General features: G+C 33.8%; 2 protein-coding genes across 6 annotated transcripts in view; both read right to left on the reverse strand.

Annotated features, from left to right (window-relative positions):
• Positions 1-5,362: 5,362 nt before the first annotated feature.
• LOC115886107 (inositol-tetrakisphosphate 1-kinase-like) lies at positions 5,363-15,845 on the reverse strand. Of its 3 annotated transcripts, none has more exons than XM_030905163.1 (4): positions 15,595-15,845; positions 15,446-15,544; positions 11,549-12,227; positions 5,363-5,560 (listed from the first exon to the last, which is right to left on the reverse strand). In XM_030905163.1, exons 1-4 carry the CDS (start codon positions 15,703-15,705, stop codon positions 5,490-5,492), a joined length of 960 nt encoding a protein of 319 aa, XP_030761023.1. In that variant the 5' UTR covers positions 15,706-15,845; the 3' UTR covers positions 5,363-5,489. The 3 variants fall into 3 exon arrangements, with proteins under 3 accessions (XP_030761023.1, XP_030761022.1, XP_030761024.1); XM_030905162.1 differs by having other exon boundaries at positions 5,363-5,578; XM_030905164.1 differs by lacking the exons at positions 15,446-15,544; positions 15,595-15,845 and adding an exon at positions 15,305-15,401 and having other exon boundaries at positions 5,363-5,578.
• A 3,298-nt stretch (positions 15,846-19,143) lies between these two features.
• Positions 19,144-21,863, reverse strand: part of LOC115886124 (GRB2-associated-binding protein 1) — a 28,202-nt gene continuing 25,482 nt past the window's right edge. The window contains exons 11-12 of one of the 3 annotated variants that reach the window (XM_030905192.1): positions 19,610-19,784; positions 19,144-19,553 (exon numbers count right to left, since the gene is read on the reverse strand). In XM_030905192.1, coding sequence (XP_030761052.1) covers positions 19,627-19,784 — 158 coding nt within the window. In that variant the 3' untranslated portion in view covers positions 19,144-19,553; positions 19,610-19,626. Of the gene's footprint in view, positions 19,785-21,863 lie in introns of all 3 variants that reach the window. The other 2 variants (XM_030905191.1, XM_030905193.1) reach the window with 2 other exon arrangements.

Raw genomic sequence — 21,863 nt, forward strand, 5'->3', positions numbered from 1 at the left:
TAAATTGACAAAATAATTAACTCAAAATTTCTCAGCTGTTATTTTTATATGTTTACCATAGGCAACTAATAATACACACTATCATGACAAGGCTTTGACAAGCACTACAATGACGTCACAACTGTCAGCTGAAGCGCGGGAAGAGGCGAACGTATATCTTATGAGGATGAGCAATCCTATTAGTTTATCGTTCTTGGGTTTTACCCACAAAACATATACACAAGAAGAAGTGCTAGCGCCTTGCTAAATATTGGAAAGTGAAATTGACGTTTAAATTTGACACTGTTGACAAGTCTACTGTTACTAGCGCCCCCAATATCGCTTGTAGTACTACGGACTAGATTGTCACGCATGGCGGGAAGTTTAAAAAAATAAAAAATGTTAATTCTTCATTTATTTTTAATTATGACATACATAGAAACACAAAAAATATACCATTTTTTAAAAATATGTTTAATATCAATATCAAATATACAACAGAAATTAATTTCACCACAATAAATTAATAAAATTAAAAGAATAATGTTAATGTCATCGATCATCATTTTTAAGCCAACTGGACGATTATTTCAAGCATACAAGCTGAGTTCGTTCATGCTGCTCTGAGAAATCTAGATAAACAAAGAATAATAAATTAAAAGTATTCCAGGGGAAAAGAGAGGAAAACCCTGTATCGTCTCTGATATCTGTCAGGGTATTGTTGAAAGTGTCATCTTTTTGCTCGAAGTTTTCAGGTCGATCAAAAAGATGACATTCACAACAATACTTTGCCGTAACGTTCACAAATATCAGAGAGAGTACAGGTATTGCCGATTGCCTCTCTTTTCCTCTGGGATGCTTTATATCTGTTGTTCTTTGTTTATCTATATTTCTCAGAGCATAATACCGAACACGACTACAGTATATAATAATTCCAATATCCTAAGTGGAAAGAAAAAAGACCACCTTTCTGTTTTGTACTATGGTCCCTTTCTTCCGATGGCTCATCTCGTTGATATTTAGGAAGGATCCATAAAATATATATTTTACTATCGGTACTGGGATGAAAAAATATAAAATTCAATTTGATTTGATGTTCCTTTTCTGTCACCTAAATCAGGAGAATGACAATGAGCATGTTAAGATGAAAAAAAATTATTTTTATCAACACTTACCTACACGTTAGTCCGAGGAGTTTTATCAAAAACCAATATTTGCCTAAATAATTTATGTATTAAATTTGCAAAGCAAACTGCAGCGTGTAAACAAAAGAAATAAAATGGCGACAAGTCAACGTCAACGACCCGACAAGAAGAAAAGTGGTGTTCGAATAACAAATTATGGGTCACCAAAAATTGTTTTTGTCTCCATTAAACGCACACTTTAGAAAGAAAAAGAGATGAACTGTAATACTGAAAGAACGTCACGGTTTTATCTGTCACTCTTGTCGATAATTTACCGGTAAGGAAGATTCCTAGAAAATCGCTTGTAGTCAAGTTTTGAACCATTGCCAGTTGTCCCATAAGAAGTGTCATCCACCTGGTTTTACCTATTCATTCACTATCTGTGAGATATTGTAAATACTCGATTGTAAATTGTATGGAAGGGGACAGTGGCGGCTCGTGAGGGTAGGTCTTAAAATGAAGGAACGATTTATTTTTTGTATCTAGATTTTTATTTAATCCCAGTATAACAATTCACAACACTCAATTCCATAAACTCAATAAAACCAAAAAAAATATATATAAATAAAATATAAATACACCCAGGTTCAGGGGCAACATAAACCGCGTAAACACAGTCAAAAAATAACGTGTATGGGTTGGAAAACCAGAGGCTCTATAAAGTTGAGGTAGACTTGCTGCTTTCATACAGCCGGTTGTTATTCGGCACGTTTCATTTAAAGCAAAGTCAACTTGTTTCGCATGACTCGATCTGCTCCATACAGAGCAAGCGTATTTGCCTGTTGAAAAACATAGAGTTCGTGCCGTGTCGTTGGGAAGGTTCCGATGATCGCCATCTACTTTATGGAGAGTTCCAGAGACCGAGCAGACTCCGCTCACGATAAAACTTCTTAAAATCTGTTCCGGAAGATCCACCATCTACCCTCTACCCTTCTATCTACCCTACCACTACCTACCAGACTACCCTCTTAAGGAAAAAGTTCCCACAGGCCGACATCTTGATATGGCGAAACCCAAAATATGGAGCATCTGCTGTCCTGCAGAAGTTGCCCTCGTACCTGTAGCCTACGCCGAAGAAAATGCTATAGACGTTGCTCGGTATTGGTTTAAGAATTTTAAATTGCACTTATTTAGGTATATACATATTTTTTATTGTCCACGGACACGAAACAGTAAAAGTAAGTCCTCTTGAGGACGGTTCCGATCCAGTTAGTGGAGTGTTCCCTCAATTTCTAGCTATATCGTTTGCTTCTTAGAAGTTAAAAAGACTTCCTCATCACTTTTTTATGAAATAATTATTAAAATAATAAAAGCCGTTTATACCAGTTCATGTGCATAACTATAAAAAACACGAAATATTAGAACATAAAGTAATCTGGGAACACCTGGAAACTTGAAACGACAAAATCATTAAAGTTTACAGAATAAATATTTGGTTTTGTAAACTTTGACAAAATAATAGACTAAATTCGAAGTTATTAGCTGTTATTACTTATTGATCTCCCCCTGTAAACGAAAGACTAGAATATAGTGGCACAGATAATACTGTAGTTCATTTAGCTCAAAAAACGCATGTCTGGAGCCATCTATCAGAAAGTCCCGAGACCAAGTCCGGTTTAAAACAACAATTGCTTTATTTTTGAATTTTACTTTAACAGAAGTTGACGGTAGATGCCGCTATTTAAGGATTTGTATTACAGTAATGGTATTAAAATTACTCAATTTTAATCACTATAATAACACTATTATCATCACGTGTATATCGGTTATATTACAGGATATAGAATAGTTAAAAAAATCATGATTTCTAGCAAAAACCCCATTAGTCAGATATTTAGAAATTTGGAAAAACTAAAAAAAAAACGTATAAAAAAAATATAAAAATTTCTCCGTTGCGTTTTTTTGCATCTGATCGAGTGTAGAATGCAGTGGAGTGGTCAGAGTTTCATGAAATTTACATAGATTCACTAATAAAAATTTAAACAAATCTCAATATCCATTTTACTAAAACAAATGAATAAATGTGAACTTTATTAAATATCTTTATTGACTGATAACACTATAAAAGGATTTATAAACAATATTTAAATAATAATTAGTTTTCTGCTTTGAGCATTAATATACATAAAAAATATTTTTGGCAGTATTACATTATAATTATTAGAATAAATTATTAAGCCACTGAAATGCCTGAAATCACATCATAATATATAACAAATATATACGAATCAATAAGTAAACAAGGGCTAATAAATAATAATAAATTTAATATAGAATATTGTTCACACAATGGAAAAATGTATATAAAATAAGCTTAAACATATTTACTTAATAAAAAGCAACATATTAGTAATCATTTGCAAAACGGAATAGCCTAAGAGCTGACGACATATTTAGAGAACATATTTTAGGCAAGCTAGAATAACTAAAAATGTATAGTTTATTAACTGGTGAACCCAGAATCCTAAGTCTGGCTGAGGGGTTGGGGGTATTTCGCTACTGCGCAACCCATAACATTTGCAAAAAAATAAATCAAAAAACATTCTTTTAGGCAACTTGAAATTTGTTTATTCTTAAATTTTAGCATCTATTTAACCTAGAAATAAGTGTGCCTGACTTTTTTTCGGTTTAAAAGTGTAACCAGACCACCATTCCAAATATGTTTTAATTATTATACCTGGAAAACATACTTTAGGCATTCTAAAATTTTTAGAGCGTGTTTATTAGATGACATTAAAATATGTGTTAATTGCCAGACGAATTCAATGGGATTTAATACTTGCCAGACGCAAATAAAAGATTTTAAATGAGCGCGATAAGAAAGTCTTATCAATATCTATAAGCGCGAGAAAGATAGTTTATTGAGACCCGGTCGGCAATCGATGCGGCTGAAGTAACAGCATTTTGGAGTCGTAAAAACTTAAAAAAACTAACTAATATTGAATAAATAAAAAAACATTTTTAATAAAAATGTATGATTGAAATCCTTTCAATAAGAAGACTTTAATTTCAGTATTTTGTATCTGAAAGAATAAAAAGACGAATAAATAATTATTTAAAAATTAGCATAATATAACATATATTTTTAAACGTCACAAAAGTATAATTATTATTATACTTTTGTGACATATTATCATTATTATTAATTTTTGCGACCTGATTGACAATATAAAAAAAGTCATTTTAACGCCTAAGCATAAAAGTAAAGCACTTTTACTTACTTTTGAATCTATTTAGAAAGATTAACAATGGTACTTTAATAAAATTCCAGAATACTTATTTTTTAGCACTGTACATGGTACCCTTTTGTCGGGACTACGTTTTCTGGTAAAAACCACTTCTTTAAATTTTAAACCATGTTGTTGGCGCACTTTTAAAATTCTTTGCATTTTGTAGTCTGCCTTCATCAAAAACAATAACTTTGTCACTAGTAACTTTTTTTACAAACTACACAACTTAAATGTTTTTTATCCATTGTGATTTAGTAGTTAGTAGCGAAATTAGTAGTTACTAAAATATTTATTTGCAGTAATTATTCTAAACTATTTACACTATGCACGTCAATATTTAATTTATAAATACATATTTGTACATGGTAACTTAATTCCAACAAAATAATCTCTGAATTAAAAGCCTGCAAATAATTGAAACCGAAAAAAATAGTTTTTATGAAAATTTGAAGTACTCCAAAATACTGTTACGTCAGCCGCATCGGCTGCCGACGCGACATTTCTCAATAAACTATCTTTCTCGCGCTTATAGATACTCATAAGACTTTTTTGTCGCGCTCATTTAAAATCTTTATTCGCGTCAGGCAAGTATTAAAACACGTTGAATTCGTCTGGCAATTAACACATATTTTTTAATATCATCTAATAAACACGCTGTAAAAATTTTAGAATGCCTAAAGTATGTTTTCCAGGTATAATAATTAAACATATTTGGAATGGTCGGGTTACACTTTAAACCCGAGAAAAAAGTCTGGCTTACTTATTTCTAGGTTAAATAGATGCTAAAATTTAAGAATAAACAAATTTCAAGTTGCCTAAAGAATGTTTTTAGGATTTATTTGTTTGCAAATGTTATGGGTTGCGCAGTAGCGAAATACCCCCAACCCCCCAGCCAGACTCAGGATTCTGGGTTCACAAGTTATTAAACTTTATTTTTTTTGTTATTCTAACTTGCCTAAATATGTTCTCTAAATATGTCGCCAGCTCTCCGACTAGAATAGGACTTAAAGGTGTGTTAAAAGACTAAAATCTATCATCATGTAAGAAAATAAAATATAAAGATTTCAAATACTTCAATGACTCTTATTTTAAAAGCTTAATCTGAGGTAACTTTGTTAGAAATGCACTCTAGGACTGCTTCGAAGAAGTCGGGAAAGCCATCGTAACCTGAAACAATATCGAAACCTATTAACGGTATTTAAAAATTCGATTTTTATTTTATTTTTTTATTATTTCCAGGGGCGTGCGGTCAAAGCGAAAGCAGGGGACGCTTCCCTATATGTTGAGACAAAAACGGAACAAGTTTTTTAATTAATAATTTATAACAATTGATGTGAATTTAGGTAGTGGATTATACAGGGTGAGTTTCCTACGATGTTCTCTATGGGTATCTCGGAAACTACTGGAGATAGCGAGTCGGTTAAATGGGGGAAGAATTGCAGTTTTGTGGGATCATAAATATGCGCCTTTCAGATTTTTGAAAAAGTCCATTTCGAAAAAAACAAATTTCGGCTATTTTGAAAATTGTCCCTAATTCCATTATAATCTATTTTAGACAAAATGTTTTCAGATAAAAGTTGTAGATAATCACATCCTTAATGAGATTGTGTCCTTCGTTTTTTTCTAAAGCCTGTCATTTTTCACATATGACACAAATATATGTTTTTTTAAATGGAAACCGTAGTTGGCTATGACTTCATAAAAAGCGCCATTTTTTAAGCTTTTCAGCGATTTAAGCTATAATATGTTTTCTTCGAAAAATTACTGAGTTATAGTAAAGCACTTCAGGCCGAGTGGAGGGGAGCGTCAGTCGAGTACCTTGGCTGAAGCAGCTCCAGAGAGACAGTTTGTGGTCGCACGTGAAACAGTGAGGTTCGAGTCCGGAGTGCCCTGCCAAGTGTCCTGCTGCCAGCCGCCTGTCGCCGCACTGTATAAGGTAAGCACCCACCGCCAAAGTGATCGAGAGTAGGTCGTATTCTTTTATTGTTAATGACGTTTACTTTACTGCCTTAACGCGTTACCGGGATAAGGGAGACAGAGATATGTATATTTGCTCAGATAGGCGCAACTATGCACCTCTACGGAGGCTGGAGGCTATTTGAACGAATCGCGCGAGCGCAAAGACATAGCAAAACTTATATGCGATCAGGTAGATCAAACTGTGCACCTCTACGGAGGCTGGGGGATATTTGATCGGATCACGTGGACGCGAGGAATGATTTCTTTTGTTAAAAGGGAGAGAGTGAGACAGCTAACGGTTAAGGTAGTTCAGTAAACGCCCGGGTCGCGAATATTCAAGGAGCTAGAACAAGATCTCGCCCAAATCCCGAGGCTGGTTTTGTAGCTTCCGTATTTTCTAGGTGTGTCGTCCAGACGGCATCCTGCATCAGTGACGCTGGACGGGATCTCGCCGAAATCCCGAGGTTGTCCTGCCCGGGCGGTGTGTGTGCGGGCTGCGCTTATCCAAACGACGTACAACTCGCCGAGACGTCGCTAACGTCTACGTCGATCCAGGGCTCGCGTTTGTGTATCCCTCGGGACGCTGTTAACTTCGCGATCGATCCAGGACTCGCGTTTGCGTATCCCACAGGACGCTGTTAACTTCGCGGTCGATCCAGGACTCGCGTTTGCGTTATCCCACAGGACGCTGTTAACTTCGCGATCAATCCAGGACTCGTGTTTGCGTATCCCACAGGACGCTGTTAACTTCGCGGTCGATCCAGGACTCGCGTTTGCGTATCCCACAGGACGCTGTTAACTTCGAGATCTATCCAGGGCTCGCGTTTGTGTATCCCACGGGACGCTGTTAACTTCGCGATCGATCCAGGGCTCGCGTTTGTGTCCCACAGGACGCTGTTAATTTCGCGATCGATCCAGGACTCGCGTTTGTGTATCCCGGGACGCTTTTAACTTCGACGCGTTTCGTTGTCAAAACGGACGCCGTTCCGAGAAATATTTAGCTGTGACCATCGGGACGCCTGTAACGACGTCGCCGCCGTTTAGAGAGTCGCGTCGTAGTAGAGTGTGTTGCTCCGGTACTTACGTGTCTGTGTTCATTAGGACGCCGCTAAATTCGACGCCGATCAGGAACTCGCGTCGTTTTATTTAATAGAACGTCATTGCGGGAACGCGTTTTGAATTCACGGGATAGAATCAGTCAGAGAGTTACATATCGGGAATAATCGATCAAAACTCTAGAGGTACATGGTTGTTATTGTAAATTTTACTTTACGGGTCTTTAAATATACATTTTATTTCACTATTCTTACGATTCGAGGACGTGAACCTTCCTGGATAATTTTTGTACATAATTAATTAGTTAAATAAAAACCTAGTGTTACGTTATAGTTAATTGTGTGCTTTATTTTCTTTTCATCTCATCACTCCCTGGTATCTCCACTGTATAAAAGCTACCCTTACTGGCACTAGTGGTCTCTCAAACACTTTAAACGTTGGGGGTGGCGCCCGAGGAACCGAACCAAGGCAACTCGGCGTCCGTGACCTTTCTCTAAAACGGGGGAGCGTCACAAATTAAACCAATAATAATCCTACACACTTTTCTTCAGTTGAAAAATTGATATTTACAATTTTTGTTTATTTTAAGTTACAAAGTTTGGATGTGACAGTTTGATATTTCTTAGAGCAACGACGATTGAACTTGTTTCCATGGCTAACTAAGTGAAATTGTTTAAAAATTACAGTAATTTTAAGAAAACATATTATACAGTACATCTGCTGGATATGTGTCTATGAAAGGAATGCGGACAAAAAACATTTAAATAAACAACAATATATTTTATACGTCGATTTGACGAGTGCGTCACCGCAAATCGCTCCGCCCACTCATTTTATTGGCTACTTGCGAATTTGTTGAATTTTTATTGATGGGACGCGTCGCCTATTTTTTTACGAAAAACATCGAGAGAATATCGTTTCCCCTCTCACGGATACCCCGTAGCTACAGAACGGACAGACGTACTGTAGCTTATATCGCCGAAAAGCTTAAAAAATGGCGCTTTTCATGAAGTCATGGCCAACTATGGTTTCCATTTAAAAAAAACATATGTTTGTGTCATATGTCAAAAATGACAGGCTTTAGAGAAAAACGGAGGAGACAATCTCATTAAGGATGTGATTATCTACAACTTTTATCTGAAAACTTTTTTCTAAAATAGCTTATAATGGAATTACGGACAATTTTTAAAATAGCCGAAATTTGTTTTTTTCGAAATATCTAGTAAGCCATGAACTTTTTCAAAAATCTGAAAGGCGCATATTTATGACCTCACAAAACTGCAATTCTTTACCCATTTAACTGACTCTCTACCTCCTGTAGTTTCCGAGATACCCATAGAGAACATCGTAGAAAACTCACCCTATATATTTATGATCTTGAATGTCTTAAGTATACAAAAATATTTTTCGACTTTTTTTTTACTACCTTTACCGAATCGTTTCCTCTTCTAAAAATTTAACCGCATGCCACTGATTATCTCTAAACATATCATTAATCAGCCATATAAAAAGAAATCGAAAAAAGCTGGCGTGCACGTCATTAAAGACGTCAAAACTATTACCAAATTAAAATTCGTTTAAAATTAGAACGCACGTTTTCCCTTTTTTCTAATCTTACATCCTGGTCAGCAAAAAACAGCACGCTGTCGTATCTTTATCGGCTTTAGGTGGGTAATCATAGAAAATGTTGCCGGTTGTCATGAGATTTTTTCGTTTTTTTTTCTAATCTGACATTTGCCATTTTCAATTTTCTCTCAGTTTTCTATGACAAATTTTAAATTAAAACTGAATTTATTTAGATAAAATTGCAATTTGCAACAGTCGGGAGAAAACATTAAAAAGTCGGAAAAACTTGCTTAATTAAAAGCTTCTTTTAATTAGAATTTGTTTGTATAATAACCATACAAATTATGTCTACAGTACGTCTGCTGGATCTGTGTTTATGAAAGGAATGCGGACAAAAAACATTTAAATAAACAACAATATATCTTATACGTCGACTTGACGAGTACGTCACCGCAAATCGCTCCGCCCACTCATTTTATTGGCTACTTGCAAATTTGTCGAATTTTTATTGATGGGACGCGTCGTCTAATTTTTTACGAAAAACATCGAGAGAATATCGTTTCCCCTCTCACGGATACCCCGTAGCTACAGAACGGACAGATGTACTGTAAAACTAAAGTGACAAATTGGTGACAAAGAATTTTGACACATGTCAAAATCAAAGAAAAAAAAAGTAACCGTGGCAACATGGCGACGTGCGTTTGTCAAATTTTGATGCAATCTTGCCAACCGTAACTGAGTCCGTTATGGTGGCGGATTTTTAGCCCTTGCAGCGGAATTAGTGCCCATAAAAAAATTTAAATTTTGTCTTATTTCAAGCAAACCAAAAAATTATCCAGAGTATAATTTGCTTTATTAGGATAATTTACTACTATTTACTTAATTTCTTTGCGACTATACCGGGTGCGTCTCAAAAGTGGCTCACCCCCTATAACTTTTTTATTTTTTCAGAAAAAAAAAACGCGATTTGGTATGTTAGTATATGACATTAATTAGGATTGATTAACGTATTCAATTATTGTTTTTGGTCACGTCCTGTCTCACCGGAAATGGCTACAATTTTTGATTTTTAAATTACACTCTCGGTATTTTTTTTACTTTATTCGATAGAAAATGACCCTCTGAATAGAATGACATATCATATGTCAACTTTTGACATTTTCGTAATGATTTATTTGAAATAGTAACATGCGGTTCATAACGACAATTTGACTCGAAATACCAAGTGAGTGGTACCAAGACAGCCATGTCACAGCTTAAGTAAAAACCAGCTCGGACAGTGTAGCGTGCCGCTTTGATCTTTTTACGCTCGGATTTGCGATTCGAAAGAGGGGGAACACTGGAGCGGCGAGCTCTCTCGCCAAAACCAATAGCCGCGTAAGCGCCAGTCAGCCCAGAGATGTATTCAAAAAAATTTTTACGTGACGTAGAAAATTATTCGACTGGTGCTAGAACATAATTTATATACACGTTTTTTAAATTGTTGACTTTAAATAAATATGCATTCTCAAAGAAAAACATTTAAAAAACAAATTAATTAATTTATTTCTAGAAATAACAGCAAAATGAAATAGGTACATTGATTACTTATAATTATTTACGAATGTTTCTAAATTAGGAGCTTTCGGTTTTTGTTTGCTACATTTAAGTTCTTATTGATATTCTTTAAGGTATAATAAATTCTAACTTTTGCGTATAATTTTAACAAAAAATACATTATAGGAAAATTTTGATTGATGGTTGAATTTAATTGTCTGAAATAATTTAACGAATTTACATAATATATTTTCATTTAAGGAAAGTTCTTCAAAATTGTTCTGAAAAATTTTATAAAAAAACTTTTTTAAAAACAAGTTTTTATTTAAATACACTAAAAAGAATGAAATAAACTTTTTCAACAAACATACATACATACATAGATAGTTACATACAAAGCAAGTTAAATAAAAGCTTATAAAAATAGCCTCCAATGAGGAAACTAAATAAAAAAATGGTCACTTGGCATTAGCAAGCCTCCAAATAAGTAGTCTTCATCGTTTTGAAAAGCTCTAAAGTGTGAATATACTTTTGAATTGAACATTAAATTTGAATTGAATTGAAAACTAAACAGACTATATTTTGAATTATTTCCATAATTATTTGTGCAACCAGCAGCCGCACATCCCGGAAAACCTTTTCCCATTCCATCAATAAAAATAAAATTGAAATAAAAGCACAAATACCTATGGTTAAATATAAGAAAAAAAATCGAATTAAAATCTTCCGTAATACACCGGTGGAAGCTATGCATCGACTGAATGAGGCTGACTGTCGGTCGCTTAATTCAGTTAGCGCATCGTCGGAGTGGGGCGTTTTAAATTCGAGCGTGGGAAAAATTGGCGAGTGTCAAAGCTATGTTATTCTGTAAGCTGTGGCCATGTCACTCTAGATTGAAATTTAAAATGTTATTTTTTTTATATTAAAAATGTCAAAAGTTGACATATATCTCATTCTATTCAGAGTATTATTTTCTATCGAATCAAGTCAACACAGTCTTGATGACGTGCACAACCACTTTGATCGATTTTCCTATACCTGGATAAGCGTTTACATCGATGATAGCGTATCTTCCTGTCGATTTATCTATCACAACATCAATTCCTAACAAATCCATTCCGAAAGATTTCCGTAGCGTGTTCGCTATAACCTCCATGACTTTTGGATCCGGCTCCCACGTTTCTTTCACCACATCCCCAGGATCTAGCACAGATAGCCTGCTTTTCGAATCTGCTTTCGACACGTCGCTGCTGTCGAAATATATCGACTCTCTTTGACTAGCGTGGAAATTTTTCAGAGACGGGCGTTCGACAAAGCAAAACTTATTACCTACTATAAATATTTTGTACAGGATGGCATTGTGGTTGATAAAACTCTGAGCTACGCACGGAGTTTTACAGTCTACGAGGTATTTCTCGTCGAAAATTATTGACATTTCGTGGGCTTGTCGAGAACCGTGCCCCAATATCGGTTTACATATAAAAGGGTAGGTGACTAGTGAATTTGTCAGCTGTTCTCTAATTGAATCTAAGTCGTCGTTTCTAAGTACGCAAAAATTCGGAGTGAATACGCCGTAACTATGAAGGTTCGTGGCGTGTATTATACTATAGCAATTATATCTATCTAGCAATTTTTTTACATTTGGAATGGGATCGACAACTACAACCGTTGGATTTTGTTCTAAATATTTCTCCACGTCGGTTATTATCTCCATGCTCTGAAATAAGAAAAATAACCAGAATAATTAATCTACATAACAATACAGGGTGTTTCAAAAACCATGTGCCATCCTCGTGGGGAGATACCGAACGTAAAAATAAGATTTATTTTTATTCCACATAGATCCAATTGTGCTTTGCTTCTCCCATTTACTTATTCTTCCTTTCGTTTTTCATTTAATAGCAAAATAAAAACACTAAATCACCACAATACACCAAAACACTTACAGCGGACGCGCGTTTCGCTAACCATGTTAGCATCATCAGCAGATGATTATAAACTAAAGTACAATCTACAAGTTGAGCGTTTATATACTCGCTCAGTGGGCACCGAGTGGGCGTGGCAAAATCTAGCCAACCGAGTCAGAGCCCACTGAGCGTAACAGTTAGATTTCCGCCACTAGAGTAGTAGGAACAAAGAACTTGAAGGAATTGGACCGTTGTCTCTGTTCATACTATCTTTACATTTATTAATTCTGATGCTTTTATATGCATCTAATTGCCTGTAATTTGAGACTTGTTTAATTAATTTTAAATTATTAAGATCTATACAATGTTCTTTATCAACAATATGTTCGGCAACGAAAGATTTATCCGGTCGACTATATCTTATCTGAGCTAAATGTTCTTTAAATCTAGTTAATATTGATCTTCTAGTTTGCCCAACATATTTCTGATTACAATCTTTACAAGAAATTTCATAAATACCCGACCTTTCCAGTTTTATCCTTTGGATTACCTAATAATTGTTGTAATTTATTATTAACACTATACACAAGTTTATAACTGACATTCTTAAAAATTCCTTTTAGACCACGGGATAACTCTCTATCAAACGGTATCGAAAAATATTTAGACGTATCTTTCTCCACTTGAAAAGTCGAATTTTCATAAACTTAGCAATTAGATGCATATGAAAGCATCAGAATTAATAAATGTAAAGATAGTATGAACAGAGACAACGGTCCAATTCCTTCAAGTTCTTTGTTCCTACTACTCTAGTGGCGGAAATCTAACTGTTACGCTCAGTGGGCTCTGACTCGGTTGGCTAGATTTTGCCACGCCCACTCGGTGCCCACTGAGCGAGTATATAAACGCTCAACTTGTAGATTGTACTTTAGTTTATAATCATCTGCTGATGATGCTAACATGGTTAGCGAAACGCGTGTCCAGTGTAAAAGTAAAAGTGTTTTGGTGTATTGTGGTGATTTAGTGTTTTTTTTTTGTTGTAGTGAAACCAGAAATAATCCCTAAAAGGCGACCATCACAGTCTTTCTGCCGAGGAGCAAAGGGAAAGACACCACCTACCTGCTGAGTCTTATCCAGGCTCAGAACTCCAATGGAAGGACATCGAGTTGGCGAGTCATCAGCTTTTTTCGTTTTCCTGTTATTGCCGATTCTGAATCGTCCTAGAACTCTGCAGCGCATGCGCAAATGAAATAATGTCTTCATATTTCCTTCTGCGCATACGCATCACAGATCTAGGACAGTTCAGAATCGGTAATAACAGGAAAACGAAAAAAGCTATCAACTCTAGGGAAGAGGGCTATGGTTAGGTCTTTGACCTCAAATCCAAGGAGGCAATAGAGAAAAAGAGATATATCCTCTATTATAGATTCGGGACAACACCGGTATCAGGTCTAAGAAAAGACCAAGTTAAAAAGAATGGAGACAATCCTCCAGCCTCCAGTCGGAGACAAGCTCCTCGACTGTGAAGGGCACGAAGGGTCAAATTCCAACCATGGAAGGGTTTTTAATTGTTTTTGTAATATCCTGTCAACTATATTATTTATAAAAGGACCGGTATACATAACTATTCCCAGAGATTTGCAAGTTTTCCTCATTAAATTTGCTCAAAAGGTTTTTTTTTTAGTTTACCAGTTAGATGCAATAAAAAGTGTGTTGGACCTTGTCATATTTGGGAAACCCTTAGAATCTATCATTTTTTCCAACTGTATGAGTTGGAAAAAATGATAGATTTATATAAATTTTATACAAATTTGTTTGCAAAAACCACAGTGAGAGACTAATCAATTGTATTATCTGTAAATATCCATCAATACAAGAAGACTAAATACTATTTAATATGATCTAAAAAAAAACGGCGTCCAGTTGGCTGGAAAATGACGATCGATGACATTTTCCATATAAATTTACATATCAAATAGCAGCGATCTTCATTTCATAGCCATCGCTGACGCTGTTTTTTGTTTCAATCATACGGTTTTTAGATATATTGTTTAGTTTACTTCCAGTGATTTAAAATGTTTTAATTCTTTCTTTTGTATGTTTAAATATTATGTTTGGTTCCTTTTATTATAATATGTTCATAATACAATAATAAATCAATACCACAACGCGCCCAGTCTTGTGATTCTTAAGTACGCGCCTGCCAGAGGGTTAATTTTATTAATTGTAATTAATAAAAGTAAGTGGCGCACCTTTAATCACCTGCTGATGAAGTTAACATGGTTAGCGAAACGCGCGTCCAGTGCAAAAGTTAACTGTTTTGGTGTATTGTGGTGAATTAGTGTTTTATTTTACTTTTTTAGCATTAAATTATGTATTGCATAAAGTAACTTTCACACACAAAATATCATTTGAATCGGTAAAGACGCTTAGAAGCAAATTATAATAAATTTTAAAAAAAGAATACTAACCCCTGCAGCTACAAAACAAAGCAGAATTGGATCTACCTATGTCGATACAAAAAATAAATCTTATTTTTACCTATGTGAGGAATCTCCCCACGAGATGGCACATGTTTTATGAAACAGCCTGTAGATTCAACACTTTTTCATCCTGCTAAAATTATAAACAAAAAATATTCCCACAGAAAACTATGGGAATAATGTTATTAATATTAAACACGTATTAAACAGATGCTAAACATTTTTACACGATGACTCATATTGGCCATACATTATGAAGTAATATTAAATAAAGTCCTATTCAAAAATGAAATTATAAGCTTCCCTGATCATAATTAATTAACAAAAGTTTCAAATTTAAGTTATTACTGACGACTAAATGCAAATAAGCAAACTATAAAATAAACTCTAAAACATATAATTACCAGCAATGAAATAAACATAAACGACACACTCATTACTTATTCAACTATAATGTAAACAAGAGGAACATCATACCTCGTCTATAGATTATTTGTTTCTAAATTGCACGTAATAATAAACAACATAATTTCTTTTGTACTTACCCTTAGATCACCTTGATTTGCTGAAGCAATAATATCAGTTAGCTTATGAAGTAGTACACAAAATGGGGCTTGCCCTTCTAGATTTTTATTTAAATCCAGCTAGAAAATATATAGAAAACATACAAAAATAACATTTCTAGACAACTTACTTTAAAAAGTTCAAAACCATGTTTATTAGAGACGGATACAAATTCCTGCCAGTTTACTTTCTGCAATTTTTTCTCCGACATCCACACCGCTATTCGCTTATTTGGTGGCATTTTATAGCCTTTAACAACCACCAGCAATAAATAATGAACTTTACTTTTAGTCAACCATGCCAATATTTAATATTTCCTTGAAAACAAACATTTTTGTCAACAAAAAGCTGTCAATGTCGTCAAATCACACGTCAAATGTCAAGTTGAAAGGTCATTTTTCTTCTTCTATTCATATTAATGGCGACTGTATAAAAATGGTTCTTCTTCTTCTGAAATATGGCCACTTGCCTTTAAAGCATTCGGCCAGCTCTTAGATAATAGTTCAAATGAACATATGGAAGCAGGGCTGTACATTTTTATATTGGAATGTTCGATCGCTTTCATCATCGTCGTCTATTTTACTTGAGCATACGTCACTGAAAGACCTGTTGGTAAAGCGTATTATTTATCATGTTGGATATAAATATTTTTGAAGATAATATTTTTATTTTAGTAATAATTTTATCTTATCTCTGTAATCTGAGATTGCAGAATACCGGGTGCATCTCAAAAGTGGCTCACCCCTATCAAGCACCCCCTATAACTTTTTTATTTTTTCAATGAAAAAAACGAGATTTGGTATGTTAGTATATGACATAAATTAGGATAGATTGACGTATTCAATTGTTTTCGGTCACTTCCTGTTTCACCGGAAATTACTACAACTTATGATTTTTAAACGGCACCTTCGATATTTTTTTACTTTATTCAATAGAAAATAACACTCTGAATAGAATGACATATCATATGTCAACTTTTGATTTTGACATTTAGGCATATGGTTTATTTGAAATTATAACTTGCGGTTCGTAATGAAAATTTGACTCGAAATACCAAGTGTGTGGTACCAAATTATTCGTAAAAAATGCTTCTTCCAAATATGCTAATGAGCCATCCTCGTTCCATTTGAAAAAATTGAGATATGATTAAAAATAAGATTCGAGTATTTTAAAACTGGCCAGGACAAAACACTAAAAATATTAGACGGTCAAATCTATTTTTCCAAAGCTTCTTGATTAAGAATTAGTGTTTTTAACATAGCCATGGCACTCTGGACTGAATTTTAAAATACATTTTTTTTAGTGAGAATGTCAAAAGTTGACATACTTGTCATATTTCATTCTATTCAGAATGTCATTTTCTATCGAATAAAGTAAAAAAATACCGAGGGTGCCATTTAAAAATGAAAAGTTGTAGTCATTTCCGGTGAAACAGGAAGTGACTGAAAACAATTGAATACGTCAATCAATCCTAATTTATGTCATATACTAACATAGCGGTGATCCACTTTTGAGACGCACCCGGTATATGGGTTTACAAAGAAATATCCATTTATGAAGATTTCTAGAGCTACACTTTGATTAAGAAAATACAAAATAGGAAAGAGCACATTTTAGAAAAAAAAAGCCTTCATTCTTTTAAAAATTTATTAAAAATTGACATAATTAAAATAACAAATCTCTTATATGAATGTTAAAGGCACAGTAAAAATAATTTGAACTATAAAAATACACTTAACAATGTAACAGCTTATTGAATAACCAGCTAGACATAGTTCATTCTATGCCTCCTTGCTACCATGTACTGATATAGTCTGTCCATCGAGAAAATACATAATAGTGACAGGTGGATGTACGCAAACTTTCAAAATATGCCAAGATATTAGCCGGAGAGCTGACGACATATTTAGAGAGCATATTTTAGGCAAGTTAGAATAACAAAAAAATCAAGTTTAATAACTTGTGAACCCAGAATCCTAAGTCTGGCTGGGGGATTGGGGGTATTTCGCTACTGCGCAACCCATAACATTTGCAAAAAAATAAATCCAAAAAACATTCTTTAGGCAACTTGAAATTTGTTTATTCTTAAATTTTAGCATCTATTTAACCTAGAAATAAGTGTGCCAGACTTTTCTTTCGGGTTTAAAGTGTAACCAGACCATTCCAAATATGTTTAATTATTATACCTGGAAAACATACTTTAGGCATTCTAAAATTTTTACAGCGTGTTTATTAGATGATATTAAAAAATATGTGTTAATTGCCAGACGAATTCAATGGGATTTAATACTTGCCAGACGCGAATAAAGATTTTAAATGAGCGCGATAAGGAAGTCTTATGAGTATCTATAAGCGCGAGAAAGATAGTTTATTGAGACCCGTCGGCAGCCGATGCGGCTGACAGTATTATGCGGCTGACAGTAACAGTATTTTGGAGCACTTCAAATTTTCATAAAAACAATTTTTTTTCGGTTTCATTTCAATTATTTGCAGGCTTTTAATTCAGAGATTATTTTGTTGGAAAAATTAAGTTACCATGTACAAATATGTATTTACAAATTAAATATTGACGCGCATAGTGTAAATAGTTTAGAATAATTACTGCAAATAAATATTTTAGTAACTACTAATTTCGCTACTAACTACTAAATCACAATGGATAAAAAACATTTAAGTTGTGTAGTTTGTAAAAAAGTTACTAGTGACAAAGTTATTGTTTTTGATGAAGGCAGACTACAAAAATGCAAATAATTTTTAAAAGTGCGCCAACAACATGGTTTAAAATTTAAAGAAGTCGTTTTACCAGAAAACGTAGTCCCGACAAAAGGGTACCATGTACAGTGCTAAAAAAAAAGTATTCTGGAATTTTATTAAAGTACCATTGTTAATCTTCTAAATAGATTCAAAAGTAAGTAAAAGTGCTTTTACTTTTATGCTTAGGCGTTAAAATGACTTTTTTATATTGTCAATCGGGTCGCAAAAATTAATAATAATATAATGTGTCACAAAAGTATAATAATTATACTTTTGTGACGTTTGAAAAAAATATATTTTATATTATGCCAATTTTTAAATAATTATTCGTCTTTTTATTCTTTCAGATACAAAATACTTAAATTAAAAAGTCTTCTTATTGAAAGGATTTAAATCATACATTTTTATTAAAAAATGTTTCTTTTTATTTATTCAATATTAGTTAGTTTTTTTTAAGTTTTTACAACTCCAAATGCTGTTACGTCAGCCGCATCGGCTGCCGACCGGGTCTCAATAAACTATCTTTCTCGCGCTTATAGATACTCATAAGACTTCCTTATCGCGCTCATTTAAAATCTTTATTCACGTCTGGCAAGTATTAAATCCCATTGAATTCGTCTGGCAATGAACACATATTTTTTAATGTCATCTAATAAAAACGCTGTAAAAATTTTAGAATGCCTAAAGTATGTTTTCCAGGTATAATAATTAAACATATTTGGAATGGTCTGGTTACACTTTAAACCCGAAAGAAAAGTCTGGCACACTTATTTCTAGGTTAAATAGATGCTAAAATTTAAGAATAAACAAATTTCAAGTTGCCTAAAGAATGTTTTTTGGATTTATTTTTTTGTAAATGTTATGGGTTGCGCAGTAGCGAAATACCCCCAACCCCCCAGCCAGACTTAGGATTCTGGGTTCACCAGTTAATAAACTATACATTTTTAGTTATTCTAGCTTGCCTAAAATATGTTCTCTAAATATGTCGTCAGCTCTTAGGCTATATCTAGCTGGGTGTTGAATGAGCTGCGACAATGCAATAGATGATATTTCCTAAAGCTACAATATTTAAAATATTATGATTATGTAAAAGGCCTCAGTGATTGTACAAGTTAAGTTGAACAACAAAATTAAGCTACATATGTATCAGGACTGGTTCAATAATTATGGAATTGAAGGAAGACGCTATACCTTACCGATGTCAAACGTCAAAATACTCAAAAACTCTCGTGATTCCTACTATATCAAACAAATTAGATCAAAATCGGACCAATTGCAATATGAAAAACCCTTGAAACGTCCACATAATTTCTAATATCCCTCGAACTCGTAAAACTGTAGAATGCAGAGTAAAAGAACTTACATTTCAAATCGTTATTTAGATAATATACCTATATGTAAAAATACTTTATTTCTTGATAAATGTAGTTACCGGTTCCTGCCGTTCCTTCTCTAAGTTATTTCTGGTAAGATTAAATGCTTCAGTTTTTGCAAAGTCGACTTTCTTGTAGACGGTATCACTTTCAACTGTTTTTGGTAACGATGATTTTGTCGAGGTTGACGAACCTAAAAGGTGACGAAATACTTTTTTAATAAATTTTTGTTATTTTTAATATAAAATTCAATTGAAGAGTACTCCCTCCAGGGGCGGCTCGTAGCACTGGAAGATGGTGAGGCACATTAGAAGAGAATTTTTATTAGTATGTAATAGGGTGTACGAGGAAGTTCTATATAAAAAAAGTACATATCCTAAAAAAATATTTTCTTTAAAATTGCAATCGCATTACCATTTTTCTGTACAGAATTGGGTTCAGCATAAAATTCAGCATACATCACACTATTGACTTATTTGAAGCACTATATATGCGGGATTTCCATGATAATTCATATTTGAAAAATGTCTTTTAAAAAGTGGTAAAAACCTGGAGTGAATTTATCTTATTGATATATTATTGCTTAAGTAAGTATAATATAGCGAGGGATGTAGGATAAAAGAAGAAATCCGAGAAAAATTCACATTCGCAGGGATTTCTTTATGGCGCGGCCAACACTGCAATATTATAATGCTATATCTCAGTTTTTTTTTAAATGCAATACGCACTGTATATAATTTTTAGTATTTTAGATACCTACAGACTTAAAAAGCGCACATTTGTGTATTTAAAATATTTCTAAATTTTTAGCAGTTGCGGAAATAGCCTTATGTAATATAATTCGCAGTATTATACCGTATGATCGAAAAAAAACGGCGTCCAGTTGGCTGGGAAATGACGATCGATGACATTTCCCATATAAATTTACATATAAAATGACAGCGATCTTCATTTCATAGCCAACGCTGACGCCGTTTTTTCTCGATCATACGGTATCTATTACATAGGGTTATTGCAACAGTAAATTTTTATCAAAGCGACCTCAGGATATTTTCTCTTATATTTTATTCTGTATGGTAAAATTTTGTTTTTCTACCCATCCTATAAAAATAAAACAAAACAAAATCTGTAACAGGTCGCTTTACTTTTTGACTATACACAATTTATCTAGAAATGATTCGAAAAACTTTACCTGGGGAAGTCCTCTGATGATGCATGGTCCCTCTAAATCATCATATCAATCAACAATAAGTCACTGCCCACTTTTTAGGTATTTACTTAATATGTACAATAATCAGTAACAAGAGTAATTAAACATGCAATTCACATTAAAAAAACGTGTAATAACCGGCAGAATTAATTCAAACTCTGATTCAAACTAAGCCAAATTCTCAAATAATGCAATTCTGCATTTGAGGCTCGCCTCAATACGGTCTTTTTACGCGCTACTACTCCATACATTTTATCTCTCTTCAACTAAAGGTTTTGCCTATGCTATTTCTTTTCATTCTATAGAGTTAAGATTCCAGTGAACGCTGTCGCTCCGTCAGTGCGATATCCCACAATACGCTAGACAAGGAAAGGCGAGAGGCAAACCTCTGCACATATACGTCTTAAAGAACAAATGAGATGGATATACATCGTCGAGTTTGTCGCATATGGGAAAGAAAGCGCGTTTAAAGGAATACCATCGACGTAATTTATTGTAGAATGACGGTTAAAAAATACAATTATTATTGATGCAAATAGGGAAAAAATATAAAATTGTGATTAAAGATGTATTGATTAATACGTGTAATTTTTCAAATGTATTGGTGAGGCACTGCCTCATCTGCCTCATAGGACAAGCCGCCCCTGACTCCCTCAATACAAAATGAAATGCAACGAAGTTACAATTAAGGAATAAATAATAAATCAAATATAATACAAATTTCACTGGTTTGAAATGACGCGTAGAAAATTGTGACGTCACCTATCAGCATTTGACTGTATAGTTGACAGAGGGCGCGAGCCTCTGAAGAATAATATTATGGCCTGTCTAGTTCTCTGCTACCGTATTTACACCATATATCTTAAAATCACGTTAGCTTTTTCTATTTTTATTAAGATCGTTAAAAATACGTTTTTATGTAGGATTATCCTTTATTACCCCAATATTAAATTTACTTTTATATTTTTTACTACTAGAAATTATAATTTAAATTTTTATAATTAACAGGTTACTGCCATTTTTATCGAAGCACTAAACACTACCAAAGTTGTTCGAGGCGTT

The sequence above is a fragment of the Sitophilus oryzae genome, unplaced genomic scaffold (genome assembly GCF_002938485.1).
Source record: "Sitophilus oryzae breed Bouriz unplaced genomic scaffold, Soryzae_2.0 scaffold_467_pilon_pilon, whole genome shotgun sequence".
Taxonomy (NCBI): Eukaryota; Metazoa; Arthropoda; class Insecta; order Coleoptera; family Curculionidae; genus Sitophilus; species Sitophilus oryzae.

What these genes read in the sequence shown, in the direction of transcription:
- LOC115886107 (XM_030905162.1), bottom strand. Translation starts at nt 15,705, where the DNA reads ATGCCACCAAATAAGCGAATAGCGGTGTGGATGTCGGAGAAAAAATTG. An exon ending in ATGGTTTTGAACTTTTTAAA is followed by an intron (nt 15,545 to 15,594) that starts GTAAGTTGTCTA and finishes TATATTTTCTAG; the next exon opens with CTGGATTTAAATAAAAATCT. An exon ending in CAAATCAAGGTGATCTAAGG is followed by an intron (nt 12,228 to 15,445) that starts GTAAGTACAAAA and finishes TTCTTATTTCAG; the next exon opens with AGCATGGAGATAATAACCGA.